The 23,848-nt window shown below is 36.5% G+C and overlaps 1 protein-coding gene across 3 annotated transcripts in view; it reads right to left on the bottom strand.

Moving 5' to 3' along the window:
• Positions 1–453: 453 nt before the first annotated feature.
• LOC135203157 (dolichyl-diphosphooligosaccharide--protein glycosyltransferase subunit 2-like) overlaps positions 454–23,848 on the bottom strand; it is a 77,409-nt gene continuing 54,014 nt past the window's right edge. The window contains exons 10-16 of one of the 3 annotated variants that reach the window (XM_064232834.1): positions 17,324–17,528; positions 16,995–17,165; positions 15,992–16,105; positions 15,777–15,852; positions 14,429–14,564; positions 6,512–6,606; positions 454–906 (exon numbers count right to left, since the gene is read on the bottom strand). In XM_064232834.1, coding sequence (XP_064088904.1) covers positions 6,537–6,606; positions 14,429–14,564; positions 15,777–15,852; positions 15,992–16,105; positions 16,995–17,165; positions 17,324–17,528 — 772 coding nt within the window. In that variant the 3' untranslated portion in view covers positions 454–906; positions 6,512–6,536. The remainder of the gene's footprint in view (positions 907–6,511; positions 6,607–14,428; positions 14,565–15,776; positions 15,853–15,991; positions 16,106–16,994; positions 17,166–17,323; positions 17,529–23,848) is intronic. The other 2 variants (XM_064232835.1, XM_064232836.1) reach the window with 2 other exon arrangements.

Here is a 23,848-nt window from a genome sequence, read left to right as displayed (position 1 = left end):
TCCTCGCTCAATGTCATTTTTGGTCAGTGGAACAATGGAAAAGGTTTTTATGAGAAGGGCAATACAAGAGGAAGGAGACGATGCCATCTTGGGATGGTGATTCACCTTCAACTTCTTTTGTTCTGCCTCATTGTGATATTGTCCCTTCTTTAGAGATTTAATCCATATATTTTTTCTTCTGTACTGGAAGCTTCCCATACCCCTTTGTGTTCGTCGTTGGATGCATCGCGAGTTTTTCTGCCTAATTTTGCCTCTTCTTTACCTTCAGAGGGAGGGGTGCATTGCCATCTTTGTCTTGTGTTCCAGCTATAGATGCTCAGAGAATGGAGGGTATGTGGGCTTTGCTATTTAACGAAGCCTCTGTCATATTCACTTATTATTGTTAGGACCTTTGTGTACAAGCACTTGGAATTCCAAAAATTCTTATTTTAGTTAATAAATAAAAGCAACTGCTATAGAAGTACTTCTTTTATTCGTTTTATAACCATATAACCTTTCAAGACAAAGGTTTACACAAACATTATATAACACACGCACATCACATTCAACCTTGTGTCAACTATTAAATCTGTCATGTAGAGTTTATAACTTTTATATCCCTAGTACTGCTGTGATCACTCAAAAACTACCACGTTTGAAGTACAAGATTTCACTTATGGCAAAATCCCTTCAGACACAAAACAAAATGGATGAAAAAGCCCCTTCAGACTAAATGAAACAGAAGAAAGTGTTAAGTAGTCTCTTTGATAATGAAACCACTTGATATCATACAAGTGAATTGAAAAACAAACAGCTGCTGTAGTGAGAAGACAGCAAATTGTGAACTGCATGAGTTGATAGAAGATGCTGCTGTAATATGCCTTGCTGCTCTTGCGAGATGCACACTGGTAACTAGCTTACTCTGTCCTGTACAAATGAAATTAATACAACATTAGTTTAGAAAAAAAAAAAGCATGGTAAAATACTTTAGTAATTGTTATTTTTCTTTATTAAACTGAATATCCTTTAGTAATTGTTATTTTTCTTTACTGAATATCCTTTATATGCTTTATTCTATAGGTAGGAGAAATGGTGGAACTCCAATACTAGTGTAAATATTTAGTTACGAAAAAAAAATTACAGGAAAGTGATTAGTTAATGCTAGATGAAGGAAGAAGTTGTCGACTAGCTAGCGAAGCTTGCAATTTGCATAAGTTTAAAATTAAGAGGAAACAGACAAGAATACACCGGTACCTCAATTTACTATTTTTGGACATTCGTCATATTATTTAAAGGTGTACTTCAGATTATTATTATTGAGGGGCACTGGTTTTGAGCAGAGTTCAAAGAACTTAAAACCCATGAGCCTCATACAGAGATGTCACAATGTCTTTCACTCAACCCAACAAAGCATTCTTTGAATGTCGTTGAAAGGAAGATGAATCTCAAACTACACAAGATACAGTACTGGAAAAGCCTATTATAGCATACTTAACCTACACTTCTTCCATTAAATCATTGGCAAATATACCTCCCTTTAATTATATAAATACATAGTAGTGTCTCATGTAACCTTGTAAAGTGTATTTTTAATTCAATATCTTCAATTAAAGTAATGTGCATCCTGACTATTATAGCTGGTTCACTTAAGGAAAATTCTTGGGCAAGATATATTTGTGTGGCAGCCTTTCATTGTTTGGTACCAGGAGGTAGGCACCGCTCACACAGTGTCTCATATTTTTGTCTGTAGCTTAGAATAGGAATGTGTTTTTTATTTTTTTATTTACCTCTTGTTTTGCACAAGGTAGGAAAGTTTTTGTCATACCATAGGATTAGGTATTAATTGTACAAATAAATCTTGATTTCCTGAAATTAATAAGATAAAACATGAGTAAAAGAGAAGAGAGACATATAATTCTTTATACCTGATTTTATATAATGATTTTTGCATCAATCAGCAATCAACATCAAATAAAACGTGTTTTCATACAATAAATTCACCCTGAATATGCTGGTGAACTTTAGATACTAGATGGGTGTGATATATGAAGAATATTTTAGATGTGTAATATGTGAAGAGAAAATTAATATTTTCAAATTCTCCCCTGGACTGAATATCCCACAGATTTTTTTTTTTATCATGTGTGATATGTTTAGAGAAAATGAATATTGTAAATAATGTTGAAACTGCTATCTTCTCATATTGCTAATTGGCAACTGTCAACAGTTCCTCAAAGCTCTCACTGAGAGCACCAGCAACGGTGACTTGCAGATCACAGTCTCTCGGTATTTCTGTCAAATGAGTTAAGTACGGATGCAACATAAGGCATTCTTTTTTTTCTCTTCACATATCACATGCATCTAAACTGAAAGCACCAGTTTTCAGGGTGAATTCATTGTATGAAAAAGTTTTTATTTTATCTTGATCGCATGAACAATGCAAAATTTGATATGTAGAAAACGGTATAAAAATTTAAATGCTTCTATCATCATATTTACTCATAATTCCTTTGCGATTTATCTACTTGATTTCAGGAAATCATGATTTAGTTGCACAATTAATACCAAATCCTACGGTAAGACCAAAACTTTCTTATCTTGTGCAAAACATGAGAGAAAAGAAGAAAAACAAACATATTGCTAATTTTCTAAGCTAAAGACAAAAATACTGAGCAAGCTGCTAGCCAGTCAGAGGGCGCCAAACAAACGTCTCGTTGCATAGGACTCAACCCAAGAATCTACCTTAAGAGAGCCAGCTATAACTAGACTGTGGACTTCGTGCCTGCTTGCTCTACCATTTGGTTATTCTGTACTATGTACCAAACACTACAACCTACTTTATAAGTAGTACTGTACTGCAGTACACTACTGATAGATGAAAAATTATAATACCAAAAACTTACAAAATTCTCAGTTTTCAATAACTACAAAAAAAAATACTGTACCTGAATATAATTATACTTATAAAACTATGAAGTACTAAAAATCAAAACTAGTAGAGATTAAAGCTTAAGCCATAAATTTTCAGTTTAAACTGTAAGAATGTTACACTGTATTTAAGGTCAAGCAATAGCAGTTTAAAAAAGAAAAAAAAACTATTTAAGGTCAAGCAATAGCAGTTAATAATAATAATAAAAAAAAGAAAAAAAAAATACTGCAAAGGCCTCAAGGCATATGAATATTTTGGAATTTGAACTGTGTTGTGGCTGCTGTTAGTTACAAGACAAACTACATCTTACTACAAAAAAACAGTAGTTTGTCTGTCCGTCTGTTGTCTGTAAGCACTTTTCACCAGAGTGGAATCCCATGTAAGTGCTCAACAGATGACGGACCAATTTATTAGCGTTAGGGTTAAAGAAGGGTGAAGGAGAGGGGGTCTTTCCCTACTCAGTGACTACCTAACGTTAAAGACCAAGCCATTTTCAAATCACTGCCAAATATGGTAAGATACGGGTGAAAATTACATCCGGGAAAACTGCTGCTTGGTTGGTAGTTTAATGGTAAAATTGAATTGTGAATTCTTACGTTCTGACAAGTAGGGCAGGTACAACAACATAGGAAATAGCAAGAAAATGAAATAAAAAGTACGAGTGTTAAGCTCAGCAAAAAAACACCGGTTAGATAACTGTTACTTTAGAGTACAGTCACATCGTCCAGGGCTGTGGCATCTGGCCTCACCGCCCAGGTACCAGGCCCCAATAACTAGTCCGTTCATAATTTTAAAAATTACAGTACAGCGAAGAAACAAGCTATTAGCATATGTGTTCAATAATACTTTCAAGAAAAACGAAGTCAACATGCACAGTAACACAGTCCACATTTACATACCATTAACAATCAAGCTTTTCAGTTTACTATAATAGGATGTAAAGTGATACAAGATCATCAGACTTCACAATCCCCATCTCTACTGACATGAATACCACTGTAGTCTCAAATCTCAAAAGAAGCCACTTCTTGACATGGCAACAGCCAGTTGTAAACATGACAGGAACTAAACTGGCAGCAGTACAATCTAAAAATCTAGCTGACATTAATTTCAAGTTGGCGTCATTAAAATAATGCTAATCCAGAAGACTAATAGTACCTTTGATGAAATGTGGACTAGACAGAAAACTGCAATCTTAAGAAATCCAAAGGTTGAAGAAAACACATTTTGCTCTGCCAGTACAAGAATCCAGAAGAAAATTCCAACAATCTACCTTTAGCTGAAGGGACATTTTGTTCTGGCCCATGACAAGTGCAACTCCAGTAAACTTCCTATTAACCAATAATGTATAGTAAATACTATATGGTTTTTAGGAAATTAGTAATCAAAAAAGCTTTTAACTGCTTAACTACAACCCCCTCTATATTTTAAATTGCCCAAACAAAGCCAAAGTTAACTTACCTTGAGCTTTTTTAATGCTTTCCTGACAATAGTAAGCATGCAGCAAAAAACAACTAATGTAAAATTGAATTTAAACACACACAATTAACACACCACTAAAATTAGTCACTAAATTACAGTAAGGAAACCATATTGGCTTCCCGAATTTAATTACCTGATATTTTCTAATAGTTTTGTTATGAATACATGGTACTGTACTGTACAAGGGACCTTTGGGATGATAAATGAACAATACAAATTCCAACAGCCCAATTCGACTTTCGGAATTTCTGATACCTTTTTGATACAATTACTTCCACTTTTATCATGGGCTGCCCAAGAGAAAAGGTCCATGCCAGTAACAAGGCTGGCTTAATCTGACACAAACAAACGAACTTTTAATGTGAGCAAGGAGAAAAGACAAATCATATCTTTCCTGAACATACTAAGAACATCTTTTGTATTGAACTATAATAAGAATCTGACAAAGTGGCCAAGTTTCCTTCATTCTATGTTTTTAAGTTACCAAACTTCTGATGTGGACTAATAGTATATTGAGCAAGCAGCAAAATCATAATAATACACAGACTTTTAATTGATATTATGAAAACTTTCTGCAATTTAAGTCATAAAACTAAAAGCTATTAATTACTATTAAACAATCATAGGACTTGATTTACATATAGGAAACTCTTTCATGTATGCAAGTTTCTTAATTATGGCCTATGGTTACACTGAGCACACACACACCACAATTTTCATTGTGATGTTTTATGCCCCTTAATTAGTATAATATCAAATGTTAAATCTCATAAAATAACCTGATTACTTGAGTTTCTACAAAATTTATGTCTAACTTAAATGCACATAAAACTATGAGCAATATAAACCATTACCAGCCACATACAAGGTAATGCTTCATCTTTTATAACCAATAACCATTCCAGCACTATATAAAATTTGAATAACATCAGCAGTACAAATCTGGCAAGTTCTGTGAAAACCAGTAAGCAGTAATGAAAGGGAAGGATGAATTAAGGTTATCCAAGAATATATGGTGTAGTATATGAAGCAAGAGAATTAGGTGATTTCTGATATAAAATGGCTGCACCCACTAAGTCAAATTCCTAAAAAAAAAAAAAATTTCCTAGTATTTTGGCAACCATTGAATTAAATGAAACTATGATAAAAAAAAGAGCCTGTTACCAAATTTAATGGTATGTAAATACAAATTAGGTTAATGAATCTAAATTTTGGCTAAAAATAAAATTCAAACACTCCCTGATGTAAACTAAATATACACACCACCCACTTCAAACTAACAACTATTCTACCAAGTTTCTTCTTTTACTAAATTCTTTGTCCTGTGAAACAAATGTTCTTTGGGACTGAACAAAATACCAAATTTGTAACTAATTTGTATTTTTCATAACTAACAAACCTGAGGTCTTAACATTAGGATTTCCTTCTGAAACATTTTTTCATTTAACATATAACTCATTTTATCATTTTTTTTTTCCCAATAAACTTCAACAAAATATTTTCTTTGAGAGTGAGTCACCCAAGCACATGTATAAAATGATATTGCAAACTGTCATTAAAAAAAAAATCATCTTCCTAAGATATAACCCACCGCAAGTCATAAGACAGTGGAAATTAAATTAGAAATTAATTTCAGTTCAACTTAAGGAGAACATACATCATATAAGAGTTAAGAATGTTAACTTGGTGGTCTGGTTACATATTATCATTATTATTATTGTTATATTAATAATAATGGAGAATGAAGAAAGAAAAGGCACGCCAAGTATATGAACCCATCATTCAATTTAACATGCTTTAAGTATACAGTATTAGCATATAAAAAGCAAAATCTCAAGAGCTTAATTGGCATGAATTAGTGAGAAAAATAACTTCAAGCTTAGCACACTACTGTATTAGTACAGCAATGAAGGCTCTTTCCTCAGCATACATCTTGGCACACAAATGCCAAGCGAAATTTCACGAGTCTTCGATTAATACACTACTTTCAAGTCCAGTCTAAAGAAAATATTCTGTTAATATTAGCATGCCAAGATCTCCTCCACCTAGTTCTACAAGTCTGGTTGGTTTGCATACTACAGAAGAAAAATATTTTTTCCTTTGCAAAGCAGCTAAAAGTACCTTACACCAGAGGTTATGGTCGAAATTAGTTCTGCTGTTGAGAAAATCTGTAACTTTTGTTGTAATAGGGCCCATACACCATCTTCACCTCTTGCCTGCAAGCCACCCAAAGATGCCATAGCCATTATTTGCATTCACTAGGTAAAGAATAATTCATTGTAACAAAATTATCCCTGAACTTTCTTGTTCACTAAGTACAATGTTTTTTATAATACACATTTTTATTGAAGTACATTAACCATAAATAGACTTATATTTGTAGAATTATTCCAGGCACACAAATTTGAAATCTGCAAAGAAGTATTCTGTTACACATGCCCAGCCAAGTCCATCAGATCCATGACGCTATTACGTACTATTAATTTTTTGTGCTATCCTCCACCTACAAAGAGGGAAAGGGATAGGAAACTAAAAGTTATTAGAACTAATGGTTTGTATTATAATGGTTTCATATACAGTGCTCCCCCCCCTTTTACAGTGGAATAGGTTCCAAAACCTACCAAAGAAATGCAAAAATCCCCTCTAAAAATGCTATAACTGCCAAACACCCAGCACCCCAAACTGAAATTCTTCTAACTGTCTATTTAAACATTTCACTGCTTAATTTGAAACAATTTAATATAATTTCAAACAAAAACACACTCCAAACCATCATCCCAAAATTATAACAATAATTAATTCATTTTAAAATATTAATATTAATGTAAACAGCAAAATATCTGTAAAATGTTTAATACAAATTAAATAAATCCTTAATACAGATTAGGCAGGGCCTGCAAGGATGAAGCTCTAGAACTGCTGGTCTTCAACACAAGAGGAAGATTCAGTAGGCTGGAGCATCAAAGGGGTAGTCAAGGGAGACCCTAAAATCAATAAAGGTCCAGAAATCATTGTAAGCTGTATCAGCCAGACACACAGGAGAAGACAAACAAGAGCTGAAGGGTAATTTGAGACAACAACCTGCACCAGTAGTGGGCACAGGAGCAAGACCTGCAGGTCAGTACAGCCAAATACAGATGCATGCTAGGAATATAGTGAAGCGTACAAGTACACTGGAGCTGAAAAAAGTCAGGTACCTGGTTAACAGGGAAGTGTCCATAGCTGGAAGAATACATGAAAGACTTTACTAAGTTGCAACTTCAGGAGGGATCTTCACAGCAGGAGCTGGTACATACTCCAGGTAACACAGGAGGGTAGCTGTGACTAACTCCTGCACAAATGAGTTGACAGCTATAAGGAACTGACCTTGAAGCATACTTTAAGCATCACTAAGAAATTATCATTACTGAGATGGAGGTCCAGTCAGGACAAAAGGTTGAATGTATGTCACATGCACATAGGTATAAGCAGCAAGTGCAACAGACTGCAAACCCCAAATGGTAAACCTCTACCCAGGGTAATCAAAAGATCCTTGGGTAGGGGAAACATCCACAAGGTGATAACTCTATGGGTGAGAAATCAATAGGTGCTGAGACTGAAGAGGGTAAGCTATGCGGACACTTAGGCTTCATAGCACCATGAAGAGGCCTGGAGGAAGTGGAAGCTCCATCAGAGTAAACTCTTGGCTGCAGTCACATAGCAATCAGGTGAATCTGACGACTTCCAAACAGAAGCAACAGATCATCACTTGTAAGCCTGCTGCTTCACAAACATATCACAAACTCTATGCCAACTCTTACATAAGTTGGGTCAAGAGAGCATTGCTGGTCCAAAGGCAAGACACTTCAAAATGTTGGCCCTTATTTCAGGATATCATGAGCATACAACAAGCCTTGAAGCCCTTACTCACACAATGAACATAAAATAAATACAAGAAATTAATTTCCTTGTCTCTAAATCAGGAATACATACCACATAATTAGCCAAAATAACAAATAATTACCCAAGCCAGAATGTAAAGAACCAAAGGTAACTGTTAATAAGACAGAAGCAAATGAGAATCTTGGTAAGAGCAAGGCAAGGGATAAAAGTTGTTTAACAACCCATTACACCCTGTAAGAAATCAACTGTCCATTACACTTGTTAAGAAAAAACAAACTAGATTTATATGAGTACAGAAATGACAAAGCTCTCTTAAATTAAATCAACTTGCTGAAATTCACTGAACTTATTGAAAATCACATTACAGCAAAAGTACATGAAATGAAAGTGGCACTAAACTATGCACTGTATTGATGAGAGAAACCTTGGTTGCCAGCCATAAGATAAACCAAATAAAAAAAACCGTGTGCACATGATAAATGGTAATCCATGAATAACAAAACACAACAACAATGGGAAAATGGTGGTCCTGAGAAGAACAGCAGTAAATATGTTATTGTTATAATACAATTAAGTTTGTTCATACTTACCTGGCAGATATATATATAGCTGTATTTTCTGAAGTCCGACAGTATTTAAAAATTCGCGGCACACGCAGTGGGCGGCCAGGTGGTAGTACCCATTCCCGCCGTGGGAGGCGGATATCAGGAACTATTCCCATTTTCTATTCATATTTTATCAGTGCCACTGTCTCCTGAGGGGAGGTGGGTGGGCACTTTAATTATATATATCTGCCAGGTAAGTATGAACAAACTTAATTGTATTATAACAATAACATTTTGTTCATGAAACTTACCTGACAGATATATATATAGCTGAATCCCACCTTCGGATGGTGGGAAGAGACAGAATAGGATTTTTTGGGAAACTAAATTAAGTAGATGATATACATCTTGGTTCCTCACCTGTTAGCATAGCCGACTTCGTGAGTACTGTCACCAAAGTCTACTTCTGCGTTACTAGAGTTGCCAGCGAGGTAGAGACCTGTAATGCTGGTGCGCTCTAGATGATCTGTCAACGGGGGCGTGACCACAATGTGACTAGACCATATGACCATACTATGAGGGCACCGAAGCTAAAACCACCACCTGACCTAACCTATCAAAGTTAGTTCCATAACTTCTAGGCTAAAGAAAATCATTCGTATTATCAGTGCGATGCAGCGGGAGACTTGTACAGACTTCTGTTACCGTGCGGTAAACAGTAAAATGAATAAGTCTAAGAGATATCTCTGTTGAAAATTCTCGCAATATCGAAGGCGATGGAATCTATCGTCACAGCAGTAGATGGTCCTTCATAATTGCGAGAATCCCCTTTAATCAGAGACCTAAGTCCAAGATTGTTGGGCAGAGATACGGTTCGGTAGTCAATCAAAGCAGGGGAGAGAGAGAGAGACATAAACAACCGTGCATCTCGGAGGCCCAGCTGATACTGAGCGGCTATCAGGCACAGGCAGTTCAATACGCAGTAGCAGAGCCTGAGCTCCCGCTGACTCGTCATCCTGAGTTGCCAGGTAATCCATATTCCACAAAGGAATGCGTTCGGCTAGAACCACCGAGCATAAAAGATATGCTCGAGCAATTATATTTAGGCGAAACGAATTTCGGTAAATATAAAAGTTGAAATGGTGTTGTCGTGACAAAACCATAAGTATATAAAATTGAAACAAACTCCTGGGAGGTTGCAGGCAACCCCGAGTTGCAGTTCAATTAGAATACTTCTCGTCTAAGTCGCAATCCGTAGAAAAACTAGGATATGCGCCTACCCCTCGGGGACAATTCAACTGCTTAGTAGAATCATGTCGCGAGGTTAATATAAGTAGTATATTTATAGGATTCTGAACAACGATCTCCATCCTAAATTCTTTCCTTCAAGAAAACAAAATAAGGATTGGAGATCGACCACCTTCGATCTCTATCAAAGAGAGTGAAGGAGAAGTCTTCCTCGAAGGAAAGCTTCAATGGTGAACAGAATACTAACTGCCTGAGTTGCCAGCTACTCCCTTTACGAAGGAATAGGTATGATATTATCGAGCAAAAGGAAACTCTCAAGCAGGCGTATTTAAACGAAACAGAATTCGCTAAATACAGAAGCTGAGTTGGTGTTGTCGTAACAATACCTGAAGAGTTGTTCTTACTCCGAAAACTCTTGGAAGGTTGAAGGGAGTGTCAAATAAATACATTAGAACAACAGTTCTTTCGGCTTCTATCCGCAGAGGTAAATACGATATGCGTAAATGACTTGACCCATGCGTTAGCAAAATGACGCAAAGATAAACTACATAAGTATTGTAGTAATTTGAACATCAAATTCTCTACTACATCTTTCCTCGACGAGGAAGAGAGAAAGAAAGGGAAACCGACTGTCCACGTTCTAATGAATGAGACTTTTTTAAAAGAACTCCTTGACTCTTTGCCAAGACTCTTTGCCAAGAAAAGGGAGTAATATTCGAATAGAGATCATCAAGAGAACCGAGGATCGAAAAGGACCGTTCAATGTTCTTATGATATTGGACATAAGACTTCCTGGATCTAGTCTACAAGTCTTTTTCTTACTCCCCGGATGAGCTTCTGATTTATCCGCTTAAACGATAAAAACGGTAAAATCTATGACAATGAGAACTACCCCATTTATGAGGGGTCCCCCACTTAAATGACAATGGGGAAAACGTCCTGACTTGACAAAACTATTAGCACTTTGCTAATAGGGGAAAACCCTTTAACATGACCGAAAGTCACCCAGGAATCCGAGTATATAATCTTCCCGATTCTCAAAGAAATCGATGAAGAGAAAGATTAAGAAGAAAAAATTCGGGTATGTCTTTCCGCTAACTCCGAATCCTTTTTAAAAATTTCTGTAAAGAAATGTCCTCAACAGCAAATAAGACGCCTTCAACAAGTCTTTCTCTCGCAAAGCGTCATTGCCGAGGTTCCACAGAAGCGTACTGGCGAATGTCCACCTCCCAAAAGTGTCCTCATAAGCGTCCTGCTGAGCGTCCTCAAAAGCGTCCTGCTGAGCGTCCTCAAAAGCGTCCTGCCGAGCGTCCTCAAAAGCGTCCTGCTTAGCGTCCTGCTGAGCGTCCTCAAAAAACGTCCTGCTTAGCTACGAGCGTGTCTGAGCAGAGAACACCAAGTCTTCTGAACGACGTTCCAGAGAGGAACTCGTTGAGCGCCTTGATGCATGCAAGGCCCGCCAAGAGGCGTCCTGGCGAGCGACCTTGCCAACATCTCAATGTTATGACGAACCGCGTTTTGCGTATGACGTTGAATATTTTTAAGGGACGTCCTCATGCGAGTCTCCATGGAGAGCCGCACGCTGCTCCTGAAGAGTGTGAACACTAAAGGAAGACGTATGGCTTTCGTCTTCCGCAAGGTGCTTGCCGAGCGTCCTGGAGAATGTCTCTACTTACAGGACGTCGAGCACCTCCAAAAGCTTCCTCACGTCTAAATTGCCCTTCTTATGCAGACCAGAGACATAAGTTGTTTGACTGTGCAAAGCAGCTTGCCGGCCGTCAAACTTATCAGCTTGCTTTTTCGAAGTAAAGCAAACGTTACATAACGTATACGGAGCGCCATGAGGAGAGGAGACTAATACTGAGTTGCTCCTCCAAAAGGTGGAATCAAGAATGTCCTTGATTACCAAATTCTTTTGGAATGCTAGCGAGGTTGAAACAGCTCTTACTTCATGAGCGTTCACTCGCAGGAGGCTCAAATCACTCTTCTGGCAAGATGAATGAGCCTCCTTAATAATGTATAAATGATGTATACATGAGCGTTCACTCACAGGAGGCTCAAATCACTCTTCTGGCAAGATGATGAGCCTCCTTAATAATGTATAAATGATGTATATAATGAGCGTTCACTCGCAGGAGGCTCAAATCACTCTTCTGGCAAGATGAATGAGCCTCCTTAAATGTCCCTTAGGAAAAGAGCCAGTGCATTCTTCTAAAAGGGGAAAATGTGGTCTCTTTACTCTTTCATCCTCTCGTGACGAGAGAGAGGACGTGAAGCGTCCTCTTCTCTAAAGCTTCTTTAGGAGGCGCGAGTCCTTCCGAGAACTCCAACCCCTGTGTGGGGAGGACGCCTCGGAGGACGAGAAGCAATCCTTCAAGATTCGTGCACGTGCTCGATCTTCGGCAGCCTGGGAAGCGACATCAGGACCTGCCGAAAGGAAGCCAGATCAGCATGAAAAACCCGTAACCCTCCTTCGGCTTTTGACATGCCCTCTCCCTGGTTTCCTGGGAGTCCGACAGAGGTCTAGGCCTAGAGGCTGTATGGGGCCGATCTGACGTTCCCTCCTAACGAGAGAGAGGACGTGAAGCGTCCTCTTCTCTAAAGCTTCTTAGAGGGCGCGAGTCCTTCCGAGAGCTCCAACCCTTGCGCGGGGAGGACGCCTCGGAGGACGAGAAGCAATCCTTCAAGATTCGTGCATGTGCACGATCTTTAGCAGCCTGGGAAGCGTCAACAGGTTCTGCCGAAGGGACGCCAGATCGGTGGGGAGCCCCCCGTAACCCTCTTGCGGCTTTCGACATGCCCTCTCCCTGAGTCCTGGGAGTCCGACAGAGGTCCAGGCCTAGAGGCATTATGGGGCCGATCTGACACCCCCTCCACAACACAAGGGGCTCACACTTCACAACACTGATTGGAGAGCGAGCACTTTAGTCTAAGATTACTTGATGTAATCCTCTAGCAGACACTTCTTCTAGGCCCGAAAGCCATACCACAGGGTTAGGCAAAATAAAAACTACAGGAGGTTAGAAGGTTCATTATTTCTAACTTCTGTTTACTGTGGAGGAAAACTCCTGATTCTAACACGCTCTAAAATGCGTACATGAAACCTGCTTCTTCCGTAATCAGTCACACATTACACTAATTACATTGAACTTATGCAAAGAAAACATGTAAACGTCATATCTACTAAGTGAGTGTCTACCGAAAGTTCCGGTAGCCTCACCTTACCATGCAGACAACAGTCTGAAACTAGGCTAACTAGCTTCAGACATCAAATGCAATGAAAAAATTTACGATAGCGTATGCCTAGCCACAAATCCAAGATAATCGAAAGAATAATTAGGATACTTAAGCGGCTAATGAAGTTTTCAAAATCCTAGGCGGAGGTCTGTAAACAGTTGTTTACCGACCGGCGACAGAAAAAAAATATGAATAGAAAATGGGAATAGTTCCTGATATCCGCCTCCCACGGCGGGAATGGGTACTACCACCTGGCCGCCCACTGCGTGTGCCGCGAATTTTTAAATACTGTCGGACTTCAGAAAATACAGCTATATATATATCTGTCAGGTAAGTTTCATGAACAAACCTATAAACAAGGCCCATAGAAGAATTAAGTCATGGCATCATGGACCTGATGGAGTTGTCTGGATACGCAGTAGGATCTTTCTTTGCAACTTATCAAATTGTGCCCCTGTGCATTCCACCTAATTTAAGGCTATTTATATTAATGAACCAAACTTATGAAAGTAAATAAAACAGGGACTATTCTGAAGAACTGTAAATTACCCAGCTGAGAATGTGCCCAACTTAAACATAGTCACTTCACTTGTCTTTCTTAGAACTGTTAAACTGCTCTTCCATTTTGGTGTTGCAATATTTCTGCTTTAACAGATCACTCTCTTCTGTTGAAACTTATATACAGACTATCCTGACAATAAATGAATATTGGTAAAACTGATTGCTAATTTAATAAAGAAATTGAAAAAAAGGACAACTCTTTATTCTAACTCAGTGGGTTTAAGTTATGACTTTCTTTATACTGTATATTGACAATTCCAACACAAAACTGTAAAGTTGGTCAAACATATATTACAAACTGTTTGAAATAACTACTAAAAACATTATATACTTGCAAAGAACTTAACATTAAAAACACTAGCTATGTAATATTTTACAATAATACATAATTCTGGTGAGGTCAATGGAAGCATAACACAAGCAAGCATAACAATTCAGATACTTACTGCTTGCTGCTGAACTTAAAAAATTATACACATAACACAAATACAATGACTATGCTAAAATTAATTTACAGATAGTTCTCATTAATAACCAAAGGAAAACTGAAAGGGTGAACACTTACTCTTTCCTTTTCGTCGCAATGGATGAAAGCATTGAATTTCCACAGAAGAAAGTAACTATACCAATCATGAATAAATACCGAAGAGTTGTGAACATATCCATCTGAAGCCAGAAAAGGCAGAATAATCCCATAATTCCTGTCGAGAACAAATAGAGCTTTCAGTTACTAGCAACATCCATAAAGGCATTTCAAATCACTAAATTAAAATCCAATATAGGGTAATCTGATGAGGAAACTCTGATGAGTCAAAGCCTATTGTTTCTATATATTCTAATACAAGTGTGCAATCTGTCAGAATAAGAAATACAGTGGACCCCCGTATTCGCGTTCTCCAGATTCGCGGACACTCACATTCGCGGATTTCTCTGGGGGAACGTTTCCCTGCATTATTCGCGGAAAATTCGCGGTATTTTTCTATGATAAATATCCACAAATTCCCGGTTTTTTTTATGAATTTCATCATAAAATGCACTTTTTGTGATAAAACTATTAAAAAACCAAGTATGAAAATTTTTAGTGGGTTTTTCTTGAGTTTTAACTAACAAAATATGCTGTTTTTAGCATTTTCATAGGGGTTCCAAACATTCGCGGATTCTAACTATTCACGGGGGGGTCTGGTACGCATTCCCCGCGAATACGGGGGGACCACTGTATATACATGGCTTTCATCTTCATAAGCAACATGGAGGTTAGAGAGCAGTTTGGTCATGAAAATTTGTAATTATATTCTACCTTCAAGGATATTTTTTCTTCTTTTTGTGCTTACCTATATTCAACACTTCTCTGATACATATTTCTTAGTCTCTGATAATGTTATTCTGAAGCCAAGCCATCGAGTCATTTTTAGACTCAAATGATGGCTTGGGGTTTGTTTTTCAACAAGAGAAAATTAGAATTAAAGTTCATAATAGCGAGATTGTTAGAACACTCAAAACAAATTTGTCTAGCTATAGAATTTCTTTTATATTCTTTTACCATTTTTCTTAAATATCCCTGGCTTCAAACAACCCAATGTTCTATGCATAGTATCAACAGAGCTTCCTGACTATTTATACTTATTACTTTTCCATCAAGAGCTAGAAACAAAAGACTAGAACCGAGTAATTACATGGTACCTGATAAAACCAATCCTAATGAACAAATGAAATGGGTTCTACAAATGGATAATAAAATGGTCATAAATGAATAATAAAATGGCTGACAATATGACATGATAAAGAACAGAACTTCAGACTAGTACTAAGTTGAAGACACTAAATGATAAATAAAAAAAATTGACTAATTCTCCTTTCAATGAAAATATCACACTTCTCCATAATATACATTTAAAACTTAAATAAACAATTACCTCCGAGTCCAACATGAAACATAACAGCTGTGAAGGAGATGGGGAAATTGGAAATGTTGACACCTAGTTTGGCCCACTGCAAGAATAAAAGAAAATTAGCTTTTGACAACTACAAGATGAATATAGTACCATCATTCATACATTTTAATATCAATGTATTTCAAGTGCATTTAACAACATAATGTGGTAATCAAGTGTATAAATGAACCACTAACCATTGCAAAGAGTAACAATAAAGGAAGGATGCACAGGACTGTAAATGTTGTAGATACCAAACTAGAAGGTCGAGGATCAGGTGTCCGGAACAAGTGCTTTATTTCTGGGCGCGCCTGAAATCAATAATTACAATGACATTCTGAAACAGCACTACTCAAAACATTTTCAGGAATGTGTTACAGATAATGCAGGATACTTACTTTACATAAGTCAATGTCTCAAAAAGCATTACATATTTCTTATTTCCTTGAGCATCTATACACAACAAAACAGGTGTGTTGTATTTAGAATTACAATCGCATATTAAATCTTATTCTTAAATCTCACCTTGACGGTTTTATCTTAAGGATGCCATACCTACAAATTCAAATACGTATGTATGACTGAGTAACACTCTCACCAATTATTCAGTCTAATAATTACATAAAATTCTAGAATCTCTAAGATGTCCAAAGAGATTTGTTGCTTAAAGCAAAATAATACAAAAGAGAAGATTTCAGCAGTCAAACATGGAGACCCAAGTGACTACACTTAACAAATTAACTGCAGCTAAAGGGAAGCCACAGAAAAATCTAACGTATTAGCTATTGAGGAGCATTCACTAATGATGTTCATTGATGAGTCAATTTACTTATCCTTAATATTATTTACATTTCACAATCACCTTGGATATCTTTAATCACCGTACACCTGTAAAGATTTAGCACAAGTACTAAGGTTGTCTGCAGCATCCCCTTAGCTGTGCTGCAATGCTTTTCTCCTCTCCTTTTCATGTTTTATTAGATCACTTCTCAAATAGCAGTGCGACTTTTTTTTGTCTTATTCTAATATTTGTCCCCTTACTCAAGAGCAAATATTTTATGTTTCCAGCACCTGAAGAACAAATGCTCCATCTTCACCCAAAAAAAAAAAAAAAGTCTGAATGAATAATGCTGCATCTGCTATGAAACTTTCTGAATACAAAAAACTGAATTACCTAAATGAACTTGATTTAAACCTTACCTTATACATGTAGTCTTGTGCTGGGGTACCCACACCACCTTCAGGAAAACTCAGGGAGAGCTCACCAATGTCCCACATTACAGGGTTGCTAATTGCTGCGTCCCCAATGATCACAGAAACCGTATAAACACCGCTGACACCAGCAAACTCCTTCACGCTGTTGCTGACGTCCTACATTACAAATTTTTCAAAATCAATTTTAGGTCTATTAAAAACCTAATTTTTTTTTTTTTTAAACATAGGGCTGAACCCAACATTTTCCTAAGTGAGCAATATACTACATAAATCAAGTTTTGGATTCTCACTTTCAGGAAACAACTACCACTTACCATATCAAATTTGTACACGTCATTGGAATCGGTTTCGGCAACAAAAATGATCTCCCTCTTGGAAACCTTATGGGTAATCTTTACAAAGGCTTGGTGTACCTCTGTAGGCCGCCCAGAAGCAGTATCCCTAACAAGGAATCGCAGCAAGACGCGCTGATGCTGGTCTGCTACAACTGGTTCAGAAAGTGTAGTGGGATACTGTACTCTGAAGCAAGAAAAGTAAGGACTTTTATAAATGTCTGTTAAAACATAAACCTTGAAATACAGAGTAAACAAACATTCTGAAATCACCGGATCAATCTATGACTCTCTTAATCCTGAACTATAGAAATATTACCCCATTTTTATTCCCAATACCACCTTAACCTATGGGCATATAGAAAGGTTAGTTATGTACAAAATCTACTATAACTGAAACTAAGATATCAAGTTTTAGCACTGTCCTTGCAGAATAAGTATTAAAAAACATGACAAATACACAATGTCAGAATAACACAGACAGTGCCCTTTCATGCTATGGCCAGACGGTAAGGCCAAATGACTCTAAAGAGCAGAGAAGAGGACAGTCAAACCTCAAAGGTACTGACCCTGAGCTGTGTGAAGGTTTGACAAATGCCAAACTATGCACAAGCAAGAGTCTGTTGAAGCAGGCACAAAAGAGGTCTTCAAAGAGCACTGAAAGTCTTTCCAAGATATCTGTCAAAGCTGATTCAAGGGACGGGACAAATAAAAGCCTGGGGGCTAGAAAGATACACACTGTTGCAAGCACAACTTGAAGACACACATTACGACAAAAAAGAAAAGCTTCAGAAGAGCAGGAAAGGAAACAAAACCCAGAAAGTTTAAGAATGAGTCCTTATTATGAGATTCTCAGCCATAACGAGGATAAACCACAGTACCCCGCAAAGAAAAAAAGCTAGAATAAGAGGCTCTCATTTTTTGCACACACAAGCTATACAGGATGGATGTAGGACAACAATTTTCTTAAAATCTTACAATCTACACCAAACTAAGAAATAAAATTCATAAAAAAATTTTGTGCTAGATAATTTAAAGCCAACAAAAGTGAACAAGAGGTATTACTGGTAGGCATGCAGTTCCAGAAACAAAAGAGAATTAATGGTTATCGTGCAGAAATATGTTTGAGCAAATTATGTACTAGTACACCGTAGGAGGAGCAAGATTATGGATGGATGGTGAGGAGTGGTAGATTAGAAAAACATCTGAGACAGTAAGATAGGAAATAAAAAGTTTTAGTTGCAGAGGAGGTGTGGAAATATAACTTCCACTGCAATTCAGCACTATGATATGGTAGTGAGAAGAGCGCATAAAAGCATATAAGAAGTAAATCAATGCCAAATTGTCAAAGAAAGAAGCTTATGTCTGAAACAAATGCAGTCCTAGGTCAATGGATCAAGTATTTTGAAGAAATGTTGAATTTTGGGACATAATGACACAAGAGGGCAGAGTTACAAATTAGTTTCAGAAAACCTGTTGAAGAGACTACTGATACAAGAGAAATTTTAAAGGAGAGAGAAAAAGCTGTGGGGCATAAATGGACCTAGAAAAGGGAAAGGACATTTAGAAGTAGATGCAAAATTATAAGATAAGAGGATGGAGTATGGAATGGCTGATGTTTGCAAGTGATACTACATTATTTGGGAATCATGACGAGTAACTGCAGAAACTTGTGTCAGTGTTCATGATTGGAATTGGATAAAGTTAGAGTAAACATGACGTTATGAGGGTGAATAGAAACCTGGAAGATGAAGCACTGAATGATATTAGGGACAATGGAAGACTGAAACCAATTAATGTGTTAGGTATTTGGGAGTAACTATAAATGATGGTAAGAGAGAAAAGGGAAGCTATTGGTTAGGTGAAGCCAGGGAAGTAGCAATGTGTGTGCAATGACTGGCGAGTGTCTTGGAGCGCCCATGGAAGCCAAGAATGGAAAATATGACAAGCCTGGTAAGACCGAATATCCTTCAAGAAAGCAAAAAGGTTTAGTGACTATTTGAACTGGTGCCTAGAGCATGTAACATGAAAAAGAATCATATACAGTACTCGACAAGATATAAGGCCACTTAGCATCAAGTGGCCTAATAACTTGTCGAATTCTGAAGGAACAGAGAAGTTATGAAGAAATTTCATCAGTGCATTAGGCTGCCTACAGCACGTAGAGAAAGGGGTGGAACTTGGACACTGACAAGGAAAGAGCACTCAGTCACTTGCTTGGAGGTTAATAAGCAGCTGTATAAATTTTTGGGCAGGGCTCCTATCACAATTTTTGCCTACTATGTATCGCTTTATTGCCCCGTGACCTTAACCCTTAAACGCCGAAGCGGTAAAAATAAAAAACTCCCCCGAATGCCGGAGCCGGTTTTGAGTGAGCGCGGAAGCGGAAAAAATCACAGCGCGCTTAGTTTTCAAGATTAAGAGTTCATTTTTGGCTCCTTTTTTTGTCATTGCCTGAAGTTTAGTATGCAATCATCAGAAATGAAAAATAATATCATTATCATATGTAAATAATGCGATATATGGTAGCTAAAAAAAAAAAAAAATTCATACATAATTGTATTAAAATCACGCTGTGCAAAAAACGGTAAAAGCTAACGAGTTTCTTTTTTTTTCGTTGTATTGTACACTAAATTGCAATCATTTTGATTTATAATACATTGTAAAACAATAAAAGCAACACCGGAAAAATATTATCACAAAATGATGTACAAATTCGTAACGCGCGGACGTAAAAAAATGTTTTTTTTCAAATATTCACCGTAAATCTAAATATTGTTCTAGAGACTTCCAATTTGTTTCAAAATGAATACAAATGATTGAATATTACGATACTGTAAGAGTTTTAGCTTACAATTGCAGTTTTCAACCATTTCCGACGAGTTAAAAATGACCAAATGTAGAATTTTTTTATAAATTTTTTTTTTACAGGCGGCCCGCGGTTAACGGCACAATCGCTCAACGGCGAATCGGTTTTACAGCGGTCGTCAAAAATATTCATTAAAAAAATAAGGCATTTTAAAGGTATCTTTACGGCACAATTTTCAGTTAACAGCACCGCTAGCGCCGTTGTCTAACGAGTTCATACATTTGTAGAAATGCCGTTCAGACCGTAAAGGTTATGCAAATTATATTAACAAATTTTATGGAGAGTTAATACATAGGTATTAGGGTAAAATATATGCCTCTGACGCTGTTCTATGCCGAAAATATCGAGTTACGTAAGTGCAAATTTAGCTATGGATGTGTCGGTTTATAAATGTTCATGCTTTTGTTTAAAATGTGCATGAAAATGTATTACGTTAAGGTATTTTTATTTCTGCACAGAAATATGATACAAAGGCAGCTTTTGAAATTGCCCTTCACATTATCAAATACGATGTTTTTTCATGATCTTTCTTGTGAGCCGCCGCCTGCCGCTCTTCCGAAAATATCGGGTTTAAAAAAGTGCAAATTAGCGATCGATGTGTCAATTTTATAAATGTTTATGCTTTTATGTTTAAAATGTGTATGAAAATGTATTACGAATAGGGTATTTTTATTTCTGTGCAGAAATATGATGAAAAGGCAGCTTTTGAAACTGCCCTTCAAGTTATCGACTACGATGTTTTTTCAAGTTCGTTCTTGCCTGCCGCTCTTCCGAAAATATAGTTAAAAAGTGTGCAAATTTAGCGATCGATGTGTCGATTTTTTAAATGTTTGTTTTTATGTTTAAAATGTGTATGAAAATATATTACGTAAAGGTATTTTCATTTTTGTACAGAAATAAGATACAAATTAAGGCAGCCTTTGTAACTACGCTCCACGTTGTCAGGGGATGTTTTTCATGTTCGTTCTTGTCCGCCAGTTCCGAAAAATGCATTGTGTTATTTTATTAATTATGCACCTTTTTCATAAATCCTTTAAAAAGTTATACATTATTTCACTGTATCCAAGAATATTGTATGTATTCTCATATTATTGTATTTTAAAATACTACGGCAAATATAAGCCAGTATTCTGCGGAGCGGCCAATGTTGTGGTTTGAAATCAGCTGATGAATACGAGTTTGTTTCACCATAACACAATTCTGAGCGAATGCTCTTGCTTCTAGTTAGCATAAACGAATATCTAGATACTTGACTTATATGAGACAAAGTTGTTTTTCCTTATACAACGTGTTTTTAGGTGGAAATATTTATTGAATGTGTGTCGTTGTGAATGTGAACTACTTTTTTTTTCATTAACAGATTACGTTGGCGGCATGTTTATTGCGTAAAAAATTACGTGATTCCGTTCGCAATAATCCTTTACATCATCGTAATACGAACTTTACGTTATTTATCTTATATCGGCGTGAAACCAACAGTAAAATGTGTTCTTTCAAGCACATTAGTTTCGATTAAAAGGATTTTATCCCAATTTGATCTACGGTTGTGTTTGATGGCATACTGCAGTTTTATCCTTGTTGCCGATGTACGATAATAGTCATTAGCAGCTTGAACAGTTTTCTCAGCTTCAGTTATAACTAGGTTTAAATTTAACAGTATATTTCCCGATTGATCTTTAATCTATATTGATCTTCGATCTATAGCGAATAAAGTTATTACATTAAGATATTTCAGTTCTATTCTATGCATAACGCCATTTATAACAACTACAGTAATGTTGTACTGTAGTACGATGATTGAAATACAAGCCAAACGGATGTTATCCATCCAGTTTGGTTGTACTTAGAAGAAAAAAAAAAATAGTTTCTCGTTCGGTTGTTCATGGCTGTACACGTTCACGCAACGAGTACAACGTTAAAACCATACTTTCATCATTCTCTTTTGCTGTTATTGAACTTATGTAACTAGAAGATGGATAAAGTTAGGCCATTGTAATTTGATCTCTCATAAAATCGGACTATCGTAAGACTAATGATCGTACTTGAACACTACAGCTACTTGTACACTGTATAAACTTGATTATATCTTTACATACTCTAGACACCCAAAGGATTAAAGCTAGGCTTTTTTCACTTTACAGTATTTACAATGCTATAATGTACTGTACAGTAAATTCTATAGTACTATACTGCAAATATAATTTTACTTATTGCGCCGTTGTGGGATTACGGAGCCTTTGACTGGTCTAGAGTTTCGAAAGAAGGTGTGCGTAAGCCGTAGGCTTTAAAATTGCTTAGCGCCGAAAATTGCTTGGCGTCGGCGGCCAGGAACGGAACCCCTGCCACTAACCGAGGGCTGTCTGTATATGCAATTATTTCGGAAATTAGAAAAGCTACAACCTTCAAATATTTTTCCTTTTATTCTACATGAAATTGCACACATTTTCATATATAAAACTCTATGAAATGCCTAATATGAAACGGAGCAAATTTTCCGAGAATGCAATATACGCAATTCGGAGATTTATGGCGGAGAATCCGCGCGCGGAGGGAAGGAAAGTTTTTTTCATAAATTCACCATAAATCGAAATATTGTGCTAGAGACTTCCAATTTGTTGCAAAATGAAGGTAAATGATTGAATATTACTAAAATATAAGAGTTTTAGATTACAATTGCGTTTTTCGAACCATTTCGGTAGAGTCAAAGTTGACCGAACGTGGTTTTTTTCTATTTATCGTGATTTATATGCAAATATTTCAAAAATGAGAAAAGCTACAACCTTCAATTATTTTTCGTTGTATTCTACATGAAATTGCGCACATTTTCATATATAAAACTTTATGTAACGGCTAATTTAAAATGGTGCAAACATTACCACAATCGCACGTATGATTTTTTCGGAAGAGTTACCGCGCGGATGTAAGGAAAATGTTATTTTTTTCATAAATTCACCATAAATCGAAATATTGTGCTAGAGACTTCCAATTTGTTACAAAATGAAGGTAAATGATTGAATATTACTAAAATATAAGAGTTTTAGCTTACAATTGCGTTTTTTTACCATTTCGGTAGAGTCAAAATTGACCGAAGGTTGAAAATTTGTCACTTATCATTTTTATATGAAAATATTTCAAAAATGATAAAGCTACAACCATGGGTTGTTTTTAGTTGTATTGTGCATGAAATTGCGCACATTTCCATTTATAAAACTTTATGTAACGGCTAATTTTAAAATTGTGCAAACATTACCACAATCGCATGTATGATTTTTTTCGGAAGAGTTACCGCGCGGACGTAAGGAAAGAGTTTTTTCATAAATTCACCATAAATCGAAATAGTGCGCTAGAGACTTCCAATTTGTTGCAAAATTAAGGTAAATAGTTGAATATTACTACAATGTAAGCGTTTTAGCTTACAATTGCGTTTTTCGACCATTTCGGTAAGTCATAGTTGACCGAAGGTTGAATTTTTGGCACTTATCGTTATTTATATGGAAATATTTCATAACTGATAAAAGCTACAATCATGAGTATTCTTTGGTTGTATTTTAAATGAAATTGCGCACATTTTCATATATAATACTTCATGTAACGGATAATTTAAAATGGTGCAAAAATTATGTCAAAGTGACGAAATA

The sequence above is a fragment of the Macrobrachium nipponense genome, chromosome 33 (assembly GCF_015104395.2).
Source record: "Macrobrachium nipponense isolate FS-2020 chromosome 33, ASM1510439v2, whole genome shotgun sequence".
Taxonomy (NCBI): domain Eukaryota; kingdom Metazoa; phylum Arthropoda; class Malacostraca; order Decapoda; family Palaemonidae; genus Macrobrachium; species Macrobrachium nipponense.
This window is presented reverse-complemented; position numbering and strand designations above follow the sequence as displayed.